The sequence below is a fragment of the Anneissia japonica genome, unplaced genomic scaffold (genome assembly GCF_011630105.1).
Source record: "Anneissia japonica isolate Jap-2015-1 unplaced genomic scaffold, ASM1163010v1 scaffold1104_len307771_cov217, whole genome shotgun sequence".
In the NCBI taxonomy this organism is placed as follows: Eukaryota; Metazoa; Echinodermata; class Crinoidea; order Comatulida; family Comatulidae; genus Anneissia; species Anneissia japonica.
The window spans coordinates 135,450-158,249 of NW_022755771.1; the positions used below are offsets into that span (position 1 = coordinate 135,450).

Sequence of the window (22,800 nt, forward strand, 5' to 3'; positions counted from 1 at the left end):
AAGCTATTCTGTCTGAGAGGAGGAAATGACAGCAGGATTTTCTTCTCACGACTAAATATAACCCCACTGCCGAAGCCTCATAAAGCAACTTGGTTTATAAAGCACCATCCATCCTGTAATTTGTGAATTACTTCTGCTTGATGTGAATGAAAAGAAACAAAATTCAAGTAATTTCGAGTGCAGGTCAAGTCATTTTGGTTCCAGGGCCATCAGACAATTTTTAAACAAATTCAAACTCTTATTTCCAACAGTGCTCTCAATGGTAGACTTATGAAGCGCATCATGATAAGCCCTCTATGAGATTTACATTATCATTACTGTGGTCATTGAATTAAATGCCTATGCAACACAACTCAGCACCCCAGGGGAGTATTGCATATAAATGTTGCAGCAGCTAATCAGTACATTTTGGCATTTAACCCTTCCGGGTTTAATGCCAAAGGACTTGTACTCCTGAGTGGAGACAAGCAATGCAGATGAAGTGCCTAGTGTAGATGTATTGAAATATAGTTATTATAAATTACATTATTGCATAGTAAATAGTGTATTTATTTAGACTAATAACATGTTCTTTGCTTTCTTTCAATAATTAAGGATCATTTGAGTGAATTTTGTCGCATAATCCATTACCCAGACCTGTTGACTTGTGATGGAGTTTTGAATTTGAAAGCCTCCCTTTGGGCTCTGGTAAGTAATAAACAAGTTGATGGTGCTTTTTGTTGTTTTTTAGATTTTTTTTACCATTAACAATAGTACAGTATTGTTGAAGCCTGCTCTTTGGGCTCTTTATGAGTTGGCAGTTATAATATTTTTATAGTAATATTTTATATATCATGGAAATGTTCAGTTGCTTTTAATATTGATGTTCTTTTACCTCTTGTTAGGGTCATATTGGAAGTAGTAATTGGGGATTGAAATTACTAGAGAAAGAGGAGATCATTCCAGATGTCATACGACTTGCTGAAGAATGTAGTGTATTTTCAGTCAGGGGGTAGGCACAATTCATTATATTCAATAAATTTAATAAAATTAGCTTTAATTTAATTTGAAAGAACAGTGGCATCAAGTCAAAGTGATTAATTGAAGGAATGGTTGATTCAGTGATTAATTGGACTTGAATGCAGATTCAGACTTACTTTATTTCATTCTTTAGCAGACGATATTAAACAAACAGAATTCCTGAGTTGAAATATTTAAATTTTTATATATATATATATATTACAGGATCCCAATGGAAATACATTTCTTTGAAACCTTTTTCAGCTATTCCTTGCTTTCAGAGTATTCAATTGTATTGTTTTTCCTTGTATTGTTTTTCCTTGTTTTATATTTTACCCTGATTGCTAAATAAATTCAAATCAAATCAAATATATAATAAAAAATAAAACATATACAGTGAAGATTTTGCTCAAAATTTATTTGAAAAGAATAGGTACTGATCACTTTGGTCATAGACCCGTATCAAATTGATAATGGTCTGTGGCCCAAAGTACTTGGTATATACTGTAAGTATTCGGTATTCAGTATATATTTGACTATGTAACCATGGTAACAATTAAGGTAAAGATAGAGAACACAAAATGTGCTAATGCATTGCTGTTGTCACCTTGTTATTTATTTATTTATTCATTTATTTATTTATTTACTGTTTAAACTTATAAGTGTGTGTATATGTATTACTAGGTAAAAGTTTTGAATGTTTTGTTTCAGAACCTGTTTTAATGTACTTGGCCTGCTTGCCAAGACAAAACAGGGTTCAGATATTCTCAGCACGTTAGGATGGGAGAGTATTAGACACAGTAGAAGAGACCGTTGGCCTGTGGTTGAAGTACAAGATGGTATCTTTAATGAAAAGGGACATCTTTGTGAAAGTACATCAGTCTCAAGTTTTGATAGTGTTAGTACAAGAACTGACAGTCCTTCACCTTTTCTATTGGATGAATCAAGTCCTAATCCAGAACTTCAGAGCCTGTTTTTTGATGGGGGTGAAAGTCCAAGTACTGCTGAAAATCCAAAGTCCACATTTTTTTTGAGCATTGATGATAGAGGAGAACATAAACTAGCTACTGGGGCTCAAAAAACCCCACATGTTGAATCTTCAGTTAAGTACAAAAACAAAGATAAGATTGGTTTTCCACTGTATCAAGCAGCTGATACTGATGGCTATAGTAAATCTAATTCGGGAATTCGGAGAGAAATTGCAGCAAATCAAGATAGACGTATTCCAAGGACTAATGACTTGAGACGAGTAAAGACTATGCCATCAATGGATGCAAACAATGATGTATTATTGAAGAGCCCATTACAAAAGATAAGAAGTAATAGTGATAGCAAAGCTAGATCAAAAAACCTAATAACAATGGTGCATTCCTCACACATTGCACAGTCCAAGAGTAGGATGCAAACTGAGTCCCCACATCCCTCTCAACCTGTTGTCAGGGATCGTAGTCACAGTTTGAAATTTAGAAGTAACAGTAATGAGAGTTCTGGGCGTGGCAGTGCTTGTTCAAAGAGCAGGAGCGAAAGCTTCACCACTGACACTACACAAACTAGTGGGATCAGCTCTATGATTTCACATGCATCTAGTCCTCATAATGATTCATCAATGACAAGTCTTAGTACTGTTATTAGTGGTCAGACTGTTAAAACCGTTCACTCTTCTGATGCAACAAGAAGGCAGTACAACTTGCATAGAACCCCAAGTTTTACACAACGTGTTTCCAGGACTCTTCCAAGAAGCTTTGGAAAGAATTCAGAAGGAACATTTGAAACAAATGCAGTATTTACGAGTCGACGAGATGCAAATGGATATGCTGCGTTGAGAGCTCTTCAGTTACACAGAAGATTGTCAGTAGATGAATGTGGCCATAAGAGTTCCTTTGAAGATGAGGAATTTTCTCATTCAAAATTCCCTACGTGAGTACATTGTTATTTCCTATTGTTATTCTAAATTTATAATGCATTAGAATTGAATTTTTATATATTAAAATCTACTTTCTGTTATTAAGTGCATTGTGGTTATGAAGCAGTTCATAAATGTATTCAATTTTTTTTTTGTATAAAATATTTTTGCTTTGAACGTTACTGTTATACCCTTGTCGGAGGGAAAACTGTTCACAGCAATTAACATTACTTTTTGTTTATCCTGCCACCAACAAAGGGTATTGTCATGTCCTTTCTTTTATTTTGTCCTTTGTATGTATTTTAACATTTTAGCGAAATAATTTAAATGAAATAATAACTTAGCCAAAAGCCATACTAATGATTGTATTAAATGATGTTATTTTAGAAGCAAGAGCTCAGGATCATTGACTGGCTATAGTAGTATGCCTTGTCTGCCATCCCCCATGTCAAATCAAGGCCTTACATCTGCTGTTGGAGGCTACATGGGGCTTTGTTTACCTGTCGATGTTCATCTAATTTTCCATGTAAGTTACAATTTATTTTGATTTAGATATTTAATTTTTTAAATTTTAATCATATTTGTTGATTAGATAATTCCACTTATTATATTTGATTTATCTAAGTATGATGCTTTAAAGCGAGGCTTTAAAGAAAAAATCTATTTTTGATATGTTTTAAAAATAGATATTCATTGGAAGGGGTGTTTGAAGAAATAATCTGGAATGGTTAATAAGATACAAATTTTTGATATTTAAGGAAAGTGTATCTTACTAGGCCCATCAAACACCCATTCAAAGTCTTATATAAAAGAATTATATATGAAACATATCAAAACTGTTCTCCGTTGGAGCCTTTTCTTTAACCACAAAGCTATTAAATTATAATTTGTCATCCAATTAAATGATACATACAAAACACAACCATTTACATTTGCAAAATACTAATTCATGATTTTCTCTGTCAGAAAATATTGTATACCTATCTTCAAGGACGCATTAATTGAAATAAGAAATTTTTACCAAATTGAAAATTATATGTTTGATACCAACTGTAAGCAAAATGAATTTAAGGTACGTTGGTATAACTGGCATGCTGTTCCAGAAGAAGAATAACTTTACAATGTAATCTATAAGGCCGTGTTTCCACAGCACTTATTAAAATTATCGGAAAGCAGCCATTATTTTTTCTCTCTGTGGAAACGGGGCCCAAAGTTTCCAATAAATTTTTGCATGAGAATCAGAAAATTTATTGGAAAAAATCTGAATCTTTAAATAAATAACCTTTGACACCGATGTCAGATCACGGTCATGCAAAGAATTCTTTTGGGTAGTTAGTTTCTAAGGCAATGTTGAACACATTGCATTGTTGTCCATGATGTTACATGATGGGATAAAATATTTGGAGGAAATTTTAAGATAATTTATCGGAAGAAATTGTAAGTGCTGCGGAAACACGGCCTTAATCACAGGTGTGTTTGAACTTGGATCCTTTCTGAGTTCCAGTGGCTCCTTAAAGATAACAGAGAAAGTGGTTTTTAATTTAATTTAATTTGTATTTGTTGCATGACATTGAATTATTTATGGATGAATAATGAAATAAAAAAAATTATTTTCTTTGTCAGGATGATGAATCTTTGTATCGCCAGCATTCATGTAAATTATCAGATAACTGCCAATCACAGCTTCAAGTAGCCTGCGTTGATAATGTGCGTTTTTCAAAGCACAAAAACCTTAGTACCTCATTCCAAACATTGTTGCCAACGTCGCCTCAAGGATCAAGTTTGTCAGAATCTTACGAAAACCAATCCGTTGGGCATGTGACAAGAAACACTCTAAGAGGCAGATATAGCACATACACAGAAGACGATATGCATCAGAAAGAATTCTGTTTCCTTTGTTCTAATGGCATTCAAGATGAAATTGAAAATGGTAATAGTTTTTGCAGTTTGATTGAATATGTTAATTTTCGATGACATTATTTTGTTTTTATGTGGAACTTTCATTTATGATCAAACCAAAATAACATCGGCATTTACCTGGATGTTTCAACATCAGCGATCTTTTTCAACTGACTGTGTTGTTACTTCAGTCTGGTCAGGCCGATCAGTCCGATGATAGATTGTGTAACAACTCAGTCAGTTGGAAAAGATCTCTGATTGTGATCGAAACGGTAAATGCTGATGTTGTTTAGGTTTAATCAAAAATGAAAGTTCAACATCATATATTATAGGAACTACATGAATTTTTTCAAGGATTTTATTGTTTATTCTCTTATCCCTGAAGATGTTTGCAGTAGGCCTTTAAAGCTTGTTTCCCACAACACACCAACTGTAATACTTAGTGTAAAATATTTTTAATTCATTTTTAATTTGTTATGAAATTTCCATTTTTTCGTAGCCCAGGGTGAGTTAAATGGCCAAATGCCCAGTCACTACACAAAAGGACCCCACTGAAAGAATAAGTCTGCTTCGGACATTCGTGGGTTATCTTTGGTATTTACAACGAATAAATCCAATCCAGTCTATTTCATGAATACTATTAATTACATGTGGGTTTATTAACCCATCCATTCCATGTGGTTTTATTCAGTAAGTATCTCACTTGTAAAATATGTCGCCATTGGTGTGTGGGTTTCTTGTTGATCATGTACCTTTATTTTTAGAATATGGAAGGTTGCGTTCTGTTAGCGAATGTGAAGCAACTGAAATAAAACAAGATAACCTTCAAGTTGAAAGTTTATGTGAAAATGGAGAATTCTCAATTAGTCCATCCAGCGAGACCAGCAACTTTTCTCGACTTAGCTTATCAAGATACATATCATACCATTCAAGACATGGACGTGAACTTTTACGCAAAGAACTCATGCAGTTTGTTAGTAATATGTGCAGCTCTGTGAGAAGGAAAGCCCAAGAACAGGGTCTATTAAAGTAAGCCACTACTAATCTAGGTTATAATTTGGTAGATTCTCAATACAATAAAATATATTTTCTCTATTCATCCATCAAAACAAGTGCAGGTACATATATATTAATACTGTACACATCTATTGTAAAAAAAAAATGTGTTGCCAGTGTGTAATCAAAATTTTATAGGTGGCAAGTCTTCTTGCTGTTGGTTGTGAAGAAAATTTTAAAAAAATTACTTAATTAGATATTTAATGAAATAAGAAAGATCATTTTATAGGTTAGTACTTGATTTGAGATTTAAAAAAATAATAATAATAAATAAATAAAATAATACAAATAAAAAAGAAACCAATTGTCAAGTGCCTTCTAAATTAAGTATTTAATGATATAAGAAGGATCATTTATAATTTCCTTTATTAGGGGTTTAATTATATAATATAGATAATTTAAATGAATTAGTGAACATATACTGCACATGCAACTCCAATTCAAACATTTAAGTTGATTATATTCAGTTTTGTTTGTAAATTATAAAATATGTTTACTTTTTTGTAGTTTAAAAGAGAAGTTTCCACATATTTTTGAAGACATATGTCTGTATTCTGATGTGTGTCACACACTTGCAACTCATACTTTCCGCCTCTCAGCCAGAAGGTTTATTCAAGAGTTATTCCAGGAAGTTAAGTTTGATGCAGTAAGTTAATAAAAAAAAAATATTCTTAACTAATGCAACTTTGAAAAATAACCACTGAAGAACTAATAGGAAAATCTTTTAAAACCTTGTCTTTTTCTTCCTATTACGGTTAGATTTTGGACCAACCACATGCAATTCTTTTTAACGACGATAATGGGCAACAGTTAGACAGGTTGAAAGTAGGTATTGAAGTAATAGTTGGTGATGCATCATGCTGACTTGCTACATCATATCAAGGAAGTACAGTAACTATTTACTAGCAGCATTATATTGATTGCTACATCTAATTAATTTGCTTCATCCTGTGATGCATCAAGATGACTTGCTACATTTTGATATCTTGCTACATCATGTTGACTTGCTGGTGATTTCATCAAGATAACTTGCTACATCTGGTTATTTTGTGAAATAAGTTTATCTTGCTACATAATGTTGACCTACTGGTGAATACATCAAGTGGACTTTTTGTATATCTTGCTACATATGGTTGTCTTGCTATATTATGTTGACTTGCTACATCTGGTTATTTTGCTACATCAATTGTAATTCCTAAATCTTTTGAGATTCTAAATTTTGTATGTCATGGCTTGCTACATTCTTTTGACATGCTACTTTCTGCTGACTTGCTCACAATACAGATAAACTATATTTAAAATTATTATCTATTATTATTTACACCATTACCATGTTCATTATTATTATATTATTTTTCTTATAAAACTCTAATTCATAATTGTTTGTCACAAATAATTAAACATTACTGTTTAAGATAAAGCAGTCTGACATTCTACATAATGTTAAAATCCTAGAAAACTGATAAAATATTTGAAATCATAAATTCTCAATTTCAAAAACATTCCTGGCAGTTGTTATTAATATGAAGCTTTGTACATACTATGTATTTCTGGTATGTATGTATATATAACGCTAATGAAACTGATTTTTTATTTATATCTTGTTTGATAATATAAAATGCCCTTTAAATGACTAATCAAAAACTAACTCAAGTGCTTACTTCACAAAATGTCACAGAACACTGGCATCATTATTAAACTTTCTTTGTACATTTTTAATTGTTGTCTCATTTAATTTTATTCAGGAATTAAAATCACATATAACTTGAATATAAAACAAAAGCAAAGAACAGATAAATAATTAAGAACAACAGATAACACATTAATTTCTCGGGTAACCCAAAAAAGTTTTAAAATATACTCATTACACTCATACACAATCAACAAATCAGTAGTAAGTGTTAGAGCAACTGCTTCAGAACACATGATCTTACTGTTAACAAATAGTATTGAAATGTTGTATAAATTAAATTTTCTCACTCGACAATTTCTTCATTTGGAAATCAATAAAGTTATCCTAATTTTGATTCTGATCATCTTCAGTTCAAAAATTAGTACCTGGAAAATGAATAAGTACATCTGCTTTCTGATGGCAGTTAAATATATTTGCCATTAAGTTGTCATATTATTTCAATTCTGACTCTTTGCAACACCAACATGTTAAGTGTTTAGAATTTTGGTTAAGTACTGTAAATTGAATGTTCATATTTCAATGTCAATATCAGCATCATGGTACAGTTCAAAACAAATATTGTATTTTTAGAAGTCTGTAGAAAATATAGAGCTACATTCCACTTGGCCTCTCCAGGTTTTCTTCAATCTTTCATAAACAACATAAATATCCTTTTAATGTTGTGGCAATTGTTGTTTAATGTGTACATAGTTATCTTGAATCTACAAACCATTATAGCTGTTTGTTTGAAACAATTCTCATTCAGTTATGTTTGTACAGTAACTATATATTAAATAAGAATATTATAAATTATTTGTTAAAACCTGATCAACCATTGGTAAGTGTAATAGAAAAGTTTCTATTAGAAAATAATAGTTTTGAGTACATTATATTTTTAACCATATTTATAGAGGGAGACCTTTCCAGCTTTTCCTAGGTTGGCTGATATTAAAATTAATGTAATGCTTTATAAACTGTCTCATTATGAGGTTCAGAGATTGGTGACTTTGATTGTGAGAAAAATACTGTACAATGACTCTGGGATTAAAAGTCAAGAACCACCAAGCTACAGCCCCATATTTTAAATAAAATTTCTTCCTAAAAATTGGTGTAAATCTATAGATATTAATATGTATATTAACTTGTACATAAAAATACACTAGTGCTGTTTATGTATACAAATATATGATCTTTAACTATCTGTGTTGTTGTACATGACAGTTTTACATTAATTTTAACATAGCCAACATTGGTATAATTATTTCTTTTGGTTTATCAATTTGACAAGATGAGATGAGACCTTTAATAGATTAACTACAACTCATATTTTTTAATGCATTTGCTTCCCATGGGAATAACCATTCACCATTTTCTAAGTCCAGAAAGTAAAATTATATGGGAATGTAATTAAATTGATAGTTTTGTTATTAAAAGTGGTATTGAGGGCATGCTAAATGTGGTGTTGATGGTCATGCTAATGGTGGTGTTGATGGTCATGCTAGCAGTGATGTTGATGGTCATGCTAAATGTGGTGTTGATGGTCATGCTAATGGTGGTGCTGATGGTCATGCTAACAGTGATGTTGATGGTCATGCTAGTGGTGATGTTGATGGGCATGCTAGTGGCGATGTTGATGGGCATACTAGTGGTGATGTTGATGGTCATATGAAAGGTAATGATGGTTATTCTAATGGGTCTGAGGCCTCTTGGCCTGCCCGATGGTGGTGCCACCACTGCCTGGTTTGTATATCATGTGTTGGCCTGGGCTGTGCTCAATAAGATAACCATATATTTATTATCTGGCATGTAAGTATAAACCATAGTTTGATCTAAATGTCACCATAGATTACCCTTTGTTGTCCACTGGTTTGTACTTTATTAGATGACCACATATTTGTGACGGATGTATACCATAGTTTGGTTTACACTTGCACAGATAGACTGACATCTGTATTTGCCTGGTTTGTGTACTATATATTTGCCTGTTTGCACACCACCTTTTAAATTCATGACTTGTGATCCTTAATTTGATGTGTGCTGTGAACAGATATGTTAAATCTTTAAAAAAAAAATGGGTATAATGCAATTCAGTTTAATAATTTATTTTTTTAAGCAAGATTATTACAATCAAATCTATGATCCCAGTGTGTCAAAATTGTTTTTATTATTTAAGTAATGTATATTTTATATATATACAGTATATGCATTAGTAGGCAAATTTAATCATCAATATTGTAGTAATGTAAGTAATACAGAGTATATGGATGACTGAGGGAATGTACTTTGTAGCCTAATCTGTGAAATATCAATTTTGTTATTGGTGCTGTGAAAAAACTCAATTAGAGACAGCACTACAGTAAATTCAAACATTTTAGTTTAACATTTTTAAAATACTATACTGTACAAGAAAATAGTAAATTTGAAGTTTTTGTAGGAAAAGCTTAATTTACTTGTTTCCATTTTATTTATTGCTCTATTGTAGTCTTTATTGTGGAAGATGGAATGATTAAGTTTAATTATAGTAAATATTGAGAGATAATTTTTTTCATTTTTACATGTTTATTTTACTTGTTCATTTTTACATTTTTCAGCTGGATCTGATTAAATAAATATAATGAGTTTACATTTTCATTTTTTTAATATTTCCTGAAAATTAATACAAAAAAACATAAAATATAAGGAATTGTTAAACACCTTCAACATCTGTTGATAGTTCCCACTGTACATTGTCTAATTATGAAGTTGCAATCTACTTCACAAATACATTATGCTGGGCACACACACTATCAGCCAACTGTTATACGGCAATCCCACACCCTTATTTAACGCTTGAATATTCAATTTCATCTTAATTGCCTCTTATAGAGTTGATATTACATTAAATTATATATATATATTACATTATATATATTACATTATATATAATACCTTATATATATATATATATATATATATATATATGCATGTAAAGCAGACATATAAAAATATTGAAGATTCAATCAATCGACAATTTAAAAAATATAAAAATTTCAAGGGTTTAAGTGAAAAAGACAAAATACAAACAATTCAACCATCAAATATACAATAACAATTACAAATTAGACTTACTGTGTCTGTAAAACAGAGCATAGGGCTTTTCCTCATTGCTATAATGAGAAGTGATGTTGAAATTCAAAATAAAAATAATAAGATTTAAATTGTCTAGCATAAAATAACACACAAAAAATAAAAATGAAATCCTACAGAAAATAATTACGTTAAACACACGAACAGCAACTCGACGTCGGGCAAATATGACTGCTATTAATCAAAATATGTAGAATGATTTGATATTTACATCGTTGATATGTTCTTTGCTTGGACAATGTTTGAAGAAGATTAGGGCAGAGAAAGTCACCAAAGTGCCAGTCAGGAAAACTGCAAAAAAAATAGGAAGAAGAAAAATTAATTACTCCGGATCGTCACCAAAATTAAAATTAAATAATCTCTTTAATGGACCATGAAAAACTATTCTGGAAAGTTTCATTTAGATCCATTTATAACTGGGACATTAGCACTTTAAGTGATCCTCAAAATCACACCCTATCGTCACCAACACAAAATAATTTCTTGTAACTTGGTTAAACTTTATCGAAAGTTTCATTCAGATCAGTTGATCGTTTTTGAAAGATCTGGTGTAGAGTGTTGCCCTCAGATCTTTAATTGGTCCTCGCATCCCCACCCCACTACTAGATCGACACTAAATATTAGGAGCACATCCTTGATATGTGGTCTATGGTTCGACAAAGTATGTGGTCTATGGTTCGACAAAGTATGAAAAGATCTAAGCATGGAAAGTGACCAAAGTTCCAGGTGGAAAAACTCAGTGCAAAAAGATAGGAAAAACGATATTGAAGGGAAAAAAATGGCTTTTCCAGCTACTGCTGGGGAAAGCCATTCTCCCCCCCCCCCCCCCAAAAAAAAAAAAAAAAAAACGAATTAAAACAATAGTGTGTGATTCAGTCTGTGCTCATTCGATTTTAGTTTTTTACGATAACCGCTGATTGTAGGTGGCAGTCTTAGTGGATCGTTCTTATAAGTGATTTTTTTTTCACGCCTTGTTGTCGCAGTGTGCCCCGGATAATTTATTGCTTCGAAGATTCTAGATTTCAAATTATAAGGAGCAGATTTAGAGAGGAAGAAAAAACAACAGGCTTTGCACAACTTAATTCGCTCGTTGGCGGCGCTGTCCAGACGGAGCAAAAACTAAAACAAGGCACTTGTGGCAAGTCTTATTGGTCCATTGTTGTTGTCGGGAAAGTGAGGTAAAGTTCTGTTAGTTTTTCACCTATTGCTGAAGTTTCCTGGCGTTGAGATTCAGTATATCATTTGTTTGTAAACCCAGGTATTAAAAATATATTCAATATCACGTTTTCTTATGTCTTAATATGTCAAAGCACAGTTCTGTTGTTAGCCCTTGGCCTCGGTTGGCCTCAACTCGACGTGCTTGGTGGTAGGTGGTGGCATTAACTTCTCCCCAAAGGTAACGACCAATCGTAGCAAAGAACTTTGTACATCAGATCAGTATTATAATCTGTCTCTTATACACATCTAGATGTGTATAAGAGACAGATATATATATATATATATATATACAACATTTCAAGAAACATTTGTGGTGAATATCACAATAAGAAATGATTCTTATCAAATCTTTCAACCTAAAAGTCATTTAACAGTATCAAATTTTAATGGCTTTTCCAATTTAATTGACTCAAGTGTAATAGCTTTCAATTATTCCGAGTCTGTTGGGGCATTTTGTATGATAAATATTCAAACTATGACAAGTCAATTACCTGCTTTTGGACAATTGGTCAGCCAGCAGTCGGGAAATACAAGAAGAATTCGAACATTGAGCGTTCCATGTGATGATTTTATTCAGCTTGGAATACGGTATGAACATTTGATTCCACCAACACCTAATATTGATTTTATTGCACTTACTGTGGAAGTTAGTGAGCCAAATAGCAGTGATGAACCAATTGAAGAAACATACTATCTGCCTGTTGATATTGAGGCTGCATTTCCAAACCAGCCTCCAACTGCATTGCACATGAGCATGTATGTATTAGAAGTGGACCAATTTATTCTTACTACAATTGCTCCATCGATTCTTTCTGCCAAGGATGATGAGACAGCCAAAGGTGAATTAATATTTGAAGTTGTGAGTAAGATTAACATGAGTGAAGGCTATATAGTACATCTCAACGACCAATCACAGCCAATCGTGTCATTCAAGCAGTATGATGTACAGATGTTGAACATTGCCTACAAACCACCAAACACAAGTTCCTCCGAAAGAAGGAATTTTGAAATGAGTTTTATCGTTTATGATAACTATTTTGCTAAAAGTAAGTTGATTAATCTGATGTTTTCTGTACGCAACTCTGTTACTGATGCCCCAAGGATCATCATTAACAAAGGTTTGTCTTTGCTAGAAGGGCAATCTCGCATCATATCCTCTGACCACCTTCAGATTGTTGACAATGATAACATTGACAGAGTGCGCATTAAAGTGATGGGTGGTTTGTTGCATGGCAAGTTATACAAAGGAGACAGTACAGTAGTGTTGTTCACTCCAACCGATATTTTAAATGGTCTTATAACATACCAGCATGATGATTCAGATTCAGAAAGTGATAGCATAGAACTCCGTGTTAGTGATATAAGAAACAGCGTCCACGCCACTTTCCCAATCAATATCTTACCTAAAGATGATACAGCACCTTATCTGATTCGTAATGTGCAGTTCAGTGTGAATGAGGGTGCAGTGTTAAGAATTACAAAAGACCTTCTTCTGGCTTCAGATGTCGATTCTCCAAATGACTTTATTTTATTTAAAATTATGGTTCCACCATCTGCTGGAGAGATCCTGAAAAAGTTTTCACCTGAAGCTTTTGGATATCCTGTGACTGAATTTACTCAGAGAGATTTGCAACATGGCCGCATTTATTATAGTCACCTTGGTGAAGAAATCTTTGAAGACTTTTTTGATATTGTTCTCCTTGATAACCAAATTCCTCCAAACATGTCTCCAAGGCAACTGGTTATGGTAATGATTGAGCCAGTAGATGATCTGCCACCATATTTGGTGGTAGGCACTACTCTTGGAATTTCTGTGTTTGAAACAGAAATTGGTATTATAACTCAACAAAATTTACGTTACACTGATGCTGAATCACCAGATGAGGAACTCTTGTATGTCATCACAACACCACCGCATTTTGCAGATACATACAGTCTGACAGATGCTGGACGAATAATATCAACATCCGGAATGGCAGTGCTATCTAAAGATCCTCAACATGAAGTCATCACATCCTTCACACAAGAGGAGATTGATCACCTCAGGATTGCATACATGCCACCATTTAAAGAAATTGGGCCACATGCTCGGACTGTACAATTTATTTATTCTGTTCATGATAAACATGGTAATTCTGTTCTTGGTCAAGTTTTTAATATAACAATTCTTCCAGTTGATAACCAAACACCTGAAATCCTGTGTAATGATATAATGGTGAGAGAGGGTGACTCAACCATTATAACTCATTTGATGTTAGCAGTAACTGATATGGATACAGAATTGAGTAGTGTGATTCTACGAGTGACAGCAACTCCACATCATGGCAGTCTACAATTAAAAAATGTGAACCTGGCCAGTGGGGAAACTTTTTCAATGCAAGATATTAAGCAGCAAAGATTAAGGTAAAGGCAGGTGATTTGATTATCATTCAAATTTTTGTAGTGTATTTAATTTGAAATTATACTCATAATATATTTACTAAATTCTGTATGCTACATATATTTATATTTTAAAATGTGCTTTCTGAATCTAATTTGCTCACGAAATGGCAGGTGATTCGATTATCATTCAAATTTTTGTAGTGTATGTAATTTGAAGTTATATAATCATAATATATAACTAGATTCTGTATACTGTATAATATATATTCATATTTAAAAATGTGCTTTATGAATCTAATTTGCTTACGAAATGGCTGTAAAACATTGATTCAACAAATTAAAATAATACGATAGAAACTATTGTTAATTGTGCAAGCTGTTTAATAGTATGTCGATGCCAATTTCATCACTACTTCAGCTTGAAAATGATTAACAACTGATCAAATCCTGATGCGCAATTTTTTTTCAGTGTTCAACAAAAATCATATGATTATGCCTCATACCTACTGAATAATAAATACTTTGTACATTGAGAAATCTTATTTGTTTTGGCAGGTATGTTCATGATGGCTCAGAAACTTTGAGGGATTCCATTACACTGACAGCAAATGATGGAATCCACACTGCAACAAGAGATCTTCTAGTGATTATTGCTCCAGTTAATGATGGAGTTCCTCAGATTTTGCCTGGCCTCGTTAAGAATCTCTCACTACCAGAGGGAGGGGAAATATCTCTTACAACTGATGTATTGGCAGCTACTGATGTTGACACGCATGTATGCTGATATTTTGATTAAACATGTCAATTTGGCTTTTAGTGAAAACAGTTAAAAAAAGAATATATATTGCAAAATTAATTTTACTGATGACAAACTTTCTTGAATCATCAAAAATTATTATCAAGAAATCGCATTTAGGCAATCCACTTTGCAGTGGGGTAGCAGAAAAATATGGATTAGATGACAGTTGGGCTGATTGTGAGGACAATTAGATTAGGATGACAGTTGGGCTGATTGTGAGGACAATTTCCATGCCTAGCAGCTTAGAATTTTACACGATAGTTTCAGTGCCCATATAATTCAAGATCGTACTGTAATTATATTTTGAGTTTTTAATTACCTCTTTTCATCTCTGACTAATCCCCAAATTTGACAGGCTTTTACTAACTCCAGGAAAATATTTATCTATTCTATAGCCAGTACACCAAAGAGCCTGTTTGCCAGCTAACATAGGTGAGCTGTACATTGATGGTAGCTCTTCAAAAGTGTATGAATGTAATGGAGAAACTTGGATAGACTGGCAATTATCGCAAGAAGAAGATGCTGTTAAGCAGGCTTGTGAGAAAGGTTTGTTTGGTATCTTTTGCTTTATTGCATAATATTCTGCCATCATGGTCTTCCAATCATGTGAAGTTTTATATTTTGTAATGTCTTGTAATAAACAAGGCTAAAAGATTATGTTACAAATGGAAAGAACAATTAGATCACATGATCATGGTTACATCCTTAACTATTTTAAGCATGCCCTTTACGTAACTTATACTGATTTGTACAAGTTTTGAATTTAACACAAGATGTAATTGTAGAGTTATAAATATTTGATTAAGTTACATTATTAAATTAAATAATATTAAATTTTAAATTATTTGACATTAAATTAAAACATTGTAAATTGTTTTTTAAGTGTTGCCTATTTTTGGTTATATTAATTGTTTTTGTATACTTGTATACCTGTATTGTAAATTCAACATTTTTGTATTATATTATCATGTTGTATTATATTATCAAAGAATTTCTGTTGTAATTTTGTTTATGTATTGGGACAATGAAAAAGAATTGAATTGAATACTGTAATTGCAAATAATACCTTAATAATATTATCATATTTCATTGATTTTCAGACTATTTTGTTGTGATTGTCAGTGCCCCATCAAATAATAAATGATAATGTGTACAGTACTTTACTATGACAAAGAGAATTTTCTTTGGATTTTTATTAGACAATAAAGGATATCCAATGTAATATCTTTTAACAATACAGTTGTTTCAATTCAACTAATTTTTGTTTTCATTCATTAAGGTTGGTCTAATTATAATGGAAAATGTTATTACCTGTCAGATGATAAGAAAACGTGGAATGAAGCTCAGAGATTCTGCAGAGAACAGTAAGTTTCTACTAATAATTTTGTTAAGGAGAACAGTATAACAGTATAAATTCAGTATGAATATATATTGTTGTTTGGAGAGAGTGCATTTAATTAGTCACTTTAGCTATTTCCTCAGCTACTCAAAGTTTATAAAGGAGTAACCTAAGGGCCAGCAGATAAAACATTGTCTAGTAAATTACACAAATCAGTTACAACAGATCATATGTACCATAAAAAAAATCCCATACTAGACTTGGAAGTTAATAATAATATACAATAAAAACCTAAAGATAACAGAAGAACAACATGAATAGAAATAAAGGCTCACACCAATTATTACATATACTACAAACCTCTCAAAACGACTAAAGCAACCAACAGGTGAGGCAACAACATGCAGCCTAGTATCTGGTGAAGCTTAACTGAAGTTGGGTAAAAACCGTCGTTCAAAATAGTATTGGTTTAATTTGAAAAATGTCTTTATGGAAATTGGTACTGTAGTAATTTTGGTATGCAAGAAACACTTCTACTGGATCCTGGTGCCATCAGTGGTTGACCTGAATTTTTAATAATAATATAATATGTTCTTAAGTTTATATTAAAAATACAAACTTGAAAACAAAGGAAACGCCCATACAATAAAGCAATACAATGATGAAAATCCCATTATACAATTAAATCTGTGTAATAAAAGTATGTATATTTCGTTCTTAAATATTAAAGTGTAATATATTTAACATACCTAAAAATTTAAAAAATGAGTGTTAAAATGTTAAAATTGTGAATAGGTATCTAAAATGTATAAAGAATAATTTAACATGATATTATTTTAAATTAATATACAAGTATTTTATTTATAAGTAAGTCCTTATATTGTCTGAATCTTGTTTGTTTCTCTAGTGGACATTGTATATAATTCAACTTTTGAATCTTAAGTCATGTGGATGGAATGTACTTAATGTTATGTTATTAAATATTGTCTATTTAGTAAGCCTACCTTGCATTCCTAGTTAAGAAGAAAATATATACATAAAGGTGGACTTTATAGGTGCATATTGTTAGGTCTATATGTTCTTATTTAAGAAAAAAAGATATGTAAAAAATGTAGTAGTACATTGTACAGTCTTTTATATTCATTGTATGTTAGTAAGAAAAACAGCCTTGGGAAAAATACTGTTATGGTGATACAGGTTTTTATCCATTTGAATACAGTATAAAGTTCTGTTACTTTATTTCTTCAGATTTAATGGCAACTTGATAACAGTAAATTCCATAGAGCATCAGAAGTGGATTCAAACATTAATTAGTGGATATGACATCTGGATTGGTAAGGACTTCAATTTATTACCCATAACTGTGTGAGTTACCCCGCAAATGTGCACCCTCAAACTACATTGAATTTCAATTTTGCTATATGCAAAATACTGTACAAATTTTTCTGTACGTGACTTTCCATGATAATTTTTACTTGACTCAAATCTGTAATAACATTAATAAAGATCCCACTACATTTTGATTATTTGATTAGTGTTTTCATCCATTTTATCTAGTCAAGTGATTATGAACAAATTTGCTTCTAATCCTTCTAATCTTTCAGTTTTACACTGTGTACAATTTATACAGTTGTGCTCTCTGTATCTAACAACAAGGCATCACCTTATGCTCTGTCTCATACTCAAAGCACCAAGCTTCTTGGCAGATGCTGAGGATTTTTTAACTTTGTCTGGTACTTCAAAACATTTCCATAATCGCAGGGTTTCATCTGCTGCAGCAGAGACTACAGTCTGTCTCTTATACACATCTAGATGTGTATAAGAGACAGAAATTAGTAGAGTGTATTACTCTCCTAGTAAGATGCTAGTGCTCCTTTGTGTTATATGTTTTCAATTTAGACTTTATAAAAATTGAGAAATTATAAAGTAGTACAGTACAGGTATATCAAAATATTTTAGGCCTACTGTATGCATATGTTTTAATTGACTACCATATATTTAAAACTTTATTCTAATAGTTTTAGATGATTAGTTTAATATTTAAAATTCTCTGATTACGGCATATGAGTATTATGGCGATGTCTCTGATGGGAGCACAAGTGGGCAGGGCCATGCGAGCCAAGAAACCAACAAAGCTACCATGCACAACAAGCTGCTGCAGGGTTATTCATTCTTTTTTTTAAGAACCTGTGTTATTATCGTACCTACCAAGGTCAAAGTCTCGATGCAAACATGTATTGCCTATATTAAAAAATATATGTACAGTATACTATTTGACTCTTGTAGTCCTTAAAATAGGATGGGTTTTGTGAATACCAGTCAATTCGAACCAGAACAAACTCGGCACAAACTCCATCCAAAATTGCTGGCAATTTCGGCCCCTAGCAGACAATTTGACCCAACTAACAACTCACACCAAAACCAACTGACCAAAATTACAGTAAATCGTTTTTCAAGTACTGTACCTGTAATACCATATGGTATCTTTTGTTTACTGTACTGTATATAAATTGTGACCAACATTGGTCAAATACTGAAAACTTCCCTCACGATTATGTGTTTTCGATTAGATAAAACTAGATGCGCTAAAAGTATGTGAATATGTTGCTTGTCTTAACTGTTGTCACTCTGAATAACTATGGATAAATGGACTTTGTGACCAATTATGCTTATAATTAATGTCTAAAGTAATTTAATTTGTCAACAAAAATGAGATGATTGCACCCACCCACTCTGTCTTCCCTTGAATACGCCACTGATAAGCGCCTGTCCTAAAAGTTAATCTGGTGCATTTATTACAACATTTTCTTAAAATAAATATCACAAATCAAAGATTTAATGAACATAATTTATTGCCATCTCAGTTTCAACAACCATGCATATATAAGATGTCATTGTATTACTTGCAATATTTAACCATTTGAATGAAAATAACACGGAATGTGAATATGCATATACTGTATGCATAGTTTAATATTGAATACTATAACAATAATAAAATTGTGCTAGGTATGCCATATCCTAATATAGGCCTAGCAATAATAAAATAGTGTTAGAGTTATGCCATACCTGCATCTAGGTATAGATATTTTATAAAAATTAAAATTTACAGAGTTAGAATCTAAGTGGTTATCACTTAACAAAAAGACTAATTTAAATTTCAAGTTGGTAAAAAATTTCACTCAAGATGATAAAAATAATAATAATACAGCGCCTTTTGCCTAAGGAAGATGTAGCAAAATACTGTACAAATTTTTCTGTACGTGACTTTCCATGATAATTTTTACTTGACTCAAATCTGTAATAACATTAATAAAGATCCCACTACATTTTGATTATTTGATTAGTGTTTTCATCCATTTTATCTAGTCAAGTGATTATGAACAAATTTGCTTCTAATCCTTCTAATCTTTCAGTTTTACACTGTGTACAATTTATACAGTTGTGCTCTCTGTATCTAACAACAAGGCATCACCTTATGCTCTGTCTCATACTCAAAGCACCAAGCTTCTTGGCAGATGCTGAGGATTTTTTAACTTTGTCTGGTACTTCAAAACATTTCCATAATCGCAGGGTTTCATCTGCTGCAGCAGAGACTACAGTTGACCCATCTGGACTCATTGACATATGAAGTATTCTTTGTGTATGACCTGCAAAAAACATAAGTCAATTCAGGTCATCTAAAAAAAACAGAGTCTGATACTATTAACTAAATGCAAGGTGACAACTGAGAATCTCTTATTCATGAAAGTAAGCAAGAAAACAATGTCTTCTACATTTTTAAGTTACTCAAGTAAAGATGTTAATTACAGTTAAGATTAGATTTTGCTTTTTTTCAATTATGGCATATTTTATCATTAAAGAGAAAGGAAAGTAGCAAATTTTGGACTTGAATGAGGGCGACTGGATAGAATTGACATTCAACCACCAGTGCTCCACTATTGTTAAAAGCTGAATAGAAACACTGTACAGTAGCAACTACTGCAGTGGGTATGTGCGCTTTATAAACATCATTATTATTATTACTGTTTTCTTTAAACCTACTTACTGATGCTCTACATAGGAACCTTTGTCCTGTATGGAAGTAGAGAATGAGAAGACGTACCTAAAAGCTCTGTAACACGATGCATACTGGGGTATTTCCAGATAATTAGTTGATTTTGTGCAAATCCATGTGCAGATATTAACTCCTTGTGTTCTCGTGACCACAGAATTGAACAAACCTAAACAAATATTAGTATGAAATTCATTTGTAAAATTTCTTCAACCTTTATATTTTATTTGAAAAACTAAAATGAAAAAAAAAAAGTGTTAATAGATGCTGGAAAAATTCACAGTATGAACGACAGTAATTTACAATTAGGCTTTTGATTGTTGGTGGAACTGTTTATGCATTCCCCCTCTCCCACCCCCCCCCAAAAAAAAAAAATGAATGTGACNAATGAATGTGACCTATTCACTTCAAGGTTGAATATTAATACTGATTAATAGATCTGTTGTGTTCTGAAGGAGACAAATGATGATGTGATTATTAATTACATATTTTCAATGGTAGACCTATTGATGAGGTGCATTGTTGGGATATGGATCATGAACTGAAATTTGCTTTTTTTTATTTAGAAGATTACATTTTGTCTCAAACTATGCTCAGGTATAATCAAAAAGCATAAAAGCATAGTACCTGTGATTTTGTATCAACACTGTTAAGACAGGATCCTGTGTTTACATTCCAAAAACGTATGTGACGATCAGCAGTTCCACCACCACTAGCTAGCAGACCTGGTTGCCATGGACACCATGCTAGAGCCTTGACAGCTGCCTGGTGCTGAGTGAAGGTGTGCAAAGGGTTACTTGATGAAGCTGACCAGACGTTTAAAATGTTATCATTACCACCACTTGCCAATACCTTGCCATCTAAAGACCACTTTAATCCACATATTTCTTGCACATGATTTTCTAATGTTCCTACATGGTGATTTGCAACACGAACATCATGGTGATGAATTTTTCCACTACGAGAACCACTGAAAATTAATAACTCAAAGTTTAAAATATTAACATAAAATGTTCAATTTGTTTGTACAGCAGGTAAAAAGAGATACACAGTAGAATGAGAGCAGCATCATAACTTAAAAAAACACATCATGGAGTACTGTTACATTTTAATAGCTATATAGTTGCACTTGACAAAATCCTGTACAGGTTTGTTTAGGTTCATGGAAACATCTTGCTCTCCTACTAGATGTGATTATAATATTCCTAATTCATAATTTTATTTCACTCAAAACTCAAATGTAAGAGTCTGGTAGGCCAAAACAGAACATGTCCCTGTACAAGATGCCTATTTAAGAAATCAATGATAATAGTGAAAACAACAACACAGACAATACAAAAATAAATCAAATAATAGAAAAAAATAATACTGTAATCATAAAAATAATAATATTTATAGCAATATTTATAATATTAAATAATAATGAAAGATAAGCATCAACAACAATAATTATAATGCAATAAATATTCTTTAAAAAACAGCAACAATAATAAAAATAATACTCATAATAAATAAAGAAAAATTTTATTTTTATCATTGCCATTAAAAACAATCAGCATAAAGAAATCCACTGTCGAAATTAACTAACCTTGATAATATATAACTATTCCAGCTTAAAGCACTGACACGTGCAGCATGGCCTGACATGTTTCTCAGCCTTTTTTGTTGTTCAATGTCCCAGAGCTGTAATGTATACAAATACGGATTGGACAATTGCTCTTCATCATTGTTATGGGTGATGATTTTTTATTATTGTTATTAGTATTTATGATTATTATTATTATTATTATTATTATTAGTGTTGTTAGCATCATTAATAATCAGAGGATTACATGATTACTGTGCAAAGTATTATAGTGATTACCTATGTACTGTTATATGCCAAAGAGTACAGGTGTAGGCTTATATGCTAATTGTGAAACTCATTTGTATGAGAACAGTAGCCAGTAGAGCAGAAAGCAGTCACTTGAAACTACACTACCAAAGTGAAAGGGTGTGGCAAATACATGTTAGCTGTAAAAGTTCTTGTATTTATAGATGTTAAAGCTTGTTATAGTACTTTGGAACAAGGAAAGTTAATCTATATTTTGACTGGAGGTAAAGCTAACTGTGCTGTGGACAACTCAAAAGAGAATTCCAATGTAAGTTGTAACATATTTCTTTATTCATTTTATAAAAAGTAAGTTAAAGATTATTAATATTAATGAGTTCCTACAGGTTTTGGCAATTTGTTATTTATATTTAATTAATAGCCGTCTTCATATGAGGGGAACACAGTGATTAAAAAGTCTGTGGTGATAGGAGGCAAGCACGTCTGGATGCACAACCCTTCATAAGTATGTATGTATAAAGA

The 22,800-nt window shown here is 32.0% G+C and overlaps 3 protein-coding genes and 1 long non-coding RNA gene across 5 annotated transcripts in view; 3 read left to right on the forward strand and 1 right to left on the reverse strand.

The window, feature by feature from the left end:
* LOC117123736 (rapamycin-insensitive companion of mTOR-like) overlaps positions 1 to 10,068 on the forward strand; it is a gene marked incomplete in the record, with an annotated part of 25,934 nt that extends 15,866 nt beyond the window's left edge. The window contains 8 exon segments of the mRNA XM_033269742.1: positions 595 to 687; positions 885 to 991; positions 1,711 to 2,916; positions 3,290 to 3,428; positions 4,526 to 4,832; positions 5,566 to 5,830; positions 6,365 to 6,503; positions 6,617 to 10,068. Of these exon segments, the coding sequence (XP_033125633.1) occupies positions 595 to 687; positions 885 to 991; positions 1,711 to 2,916; positions 3,290 to 3,428; positions 4,526 to 4,832; positions 5,566 to 5,830; positions 6,365 to 6,503; positions 6,617 to 6,721 (2,361 nt within the window).
* A 2,109-nt stretch (positions 10,069 to 12,177) lies between these two features.
* On the forward strand, positions 12,178 to 15,039 carry LOC117123737 (FRAS1-related extracellular matrix protein 1-like). The gene is made up of 2 exons (XM_033269743.1): positions 12,178 to 14,276; positions 14,811 to 15,039. Exons 1-2 carry the CDS (start codon positions 12,331 to 12,333, stop codon positions 15,037 to 15,039), a joined length of 2,175 nt encoding a protein of 724 aa, XP_033125634.1. The 5' UTR covers positions 12,178 to 12,330.
* Positions 15,040 to 15,442: 403 nt separating this feature from the next.
* LOC117123732 lies at positions 15,443 to 17,780 on the forward strand. The gene is made up of 3 exons (XR_004447883.1): positions 15,443 to 15,600; positions 16,334 to 16,418; positions 17,642 to 17,780. It is a non-coding gene; the product is annotated as an uncharacterized LOC117123732 (long non-coding RNA).
* Positions 17,781 to 17,824: 44 nt separating this feature from the next.
* LOC117123733 (cell division cycle protein 20 homolog) overlaps positions 17,825 to 22,800 on the reverse strand; it is a 9,272-nt gene continuing 4,296 nt past the window's right edge. Inside the window, exons 6-9 of one of the 2 annotated variants that reach the window (XM_033269739.1) lie at positions 21,075 to 21,417; positions 20,499 to 20,616; positions 19,897 to 20,043; positions 17,825 to 18,084 (exon numbers count right to left, since the gene is read on the reverse strand). In XM_033269739.1, coding sequence (XP_033125630.1) covers positions 18,053 to 18,084; positions 19,897 to 20,043; positions 20,499 to 20,616; positions 21,075 to 21,417 — 640 coding nt within the window. In that variant the 3' untranslated portion in view covers positions 17,825 to 18,052. Of the gene's footprint in view, positions 18,085 to 19,227; positions 20,044 to 20,498; positions 20,617 to 21,074; positions 21,418 to 22,800 lie in introns of those variants that run through there. The other variant, XM_033269738.1, reaches the window with a different exon arrangement.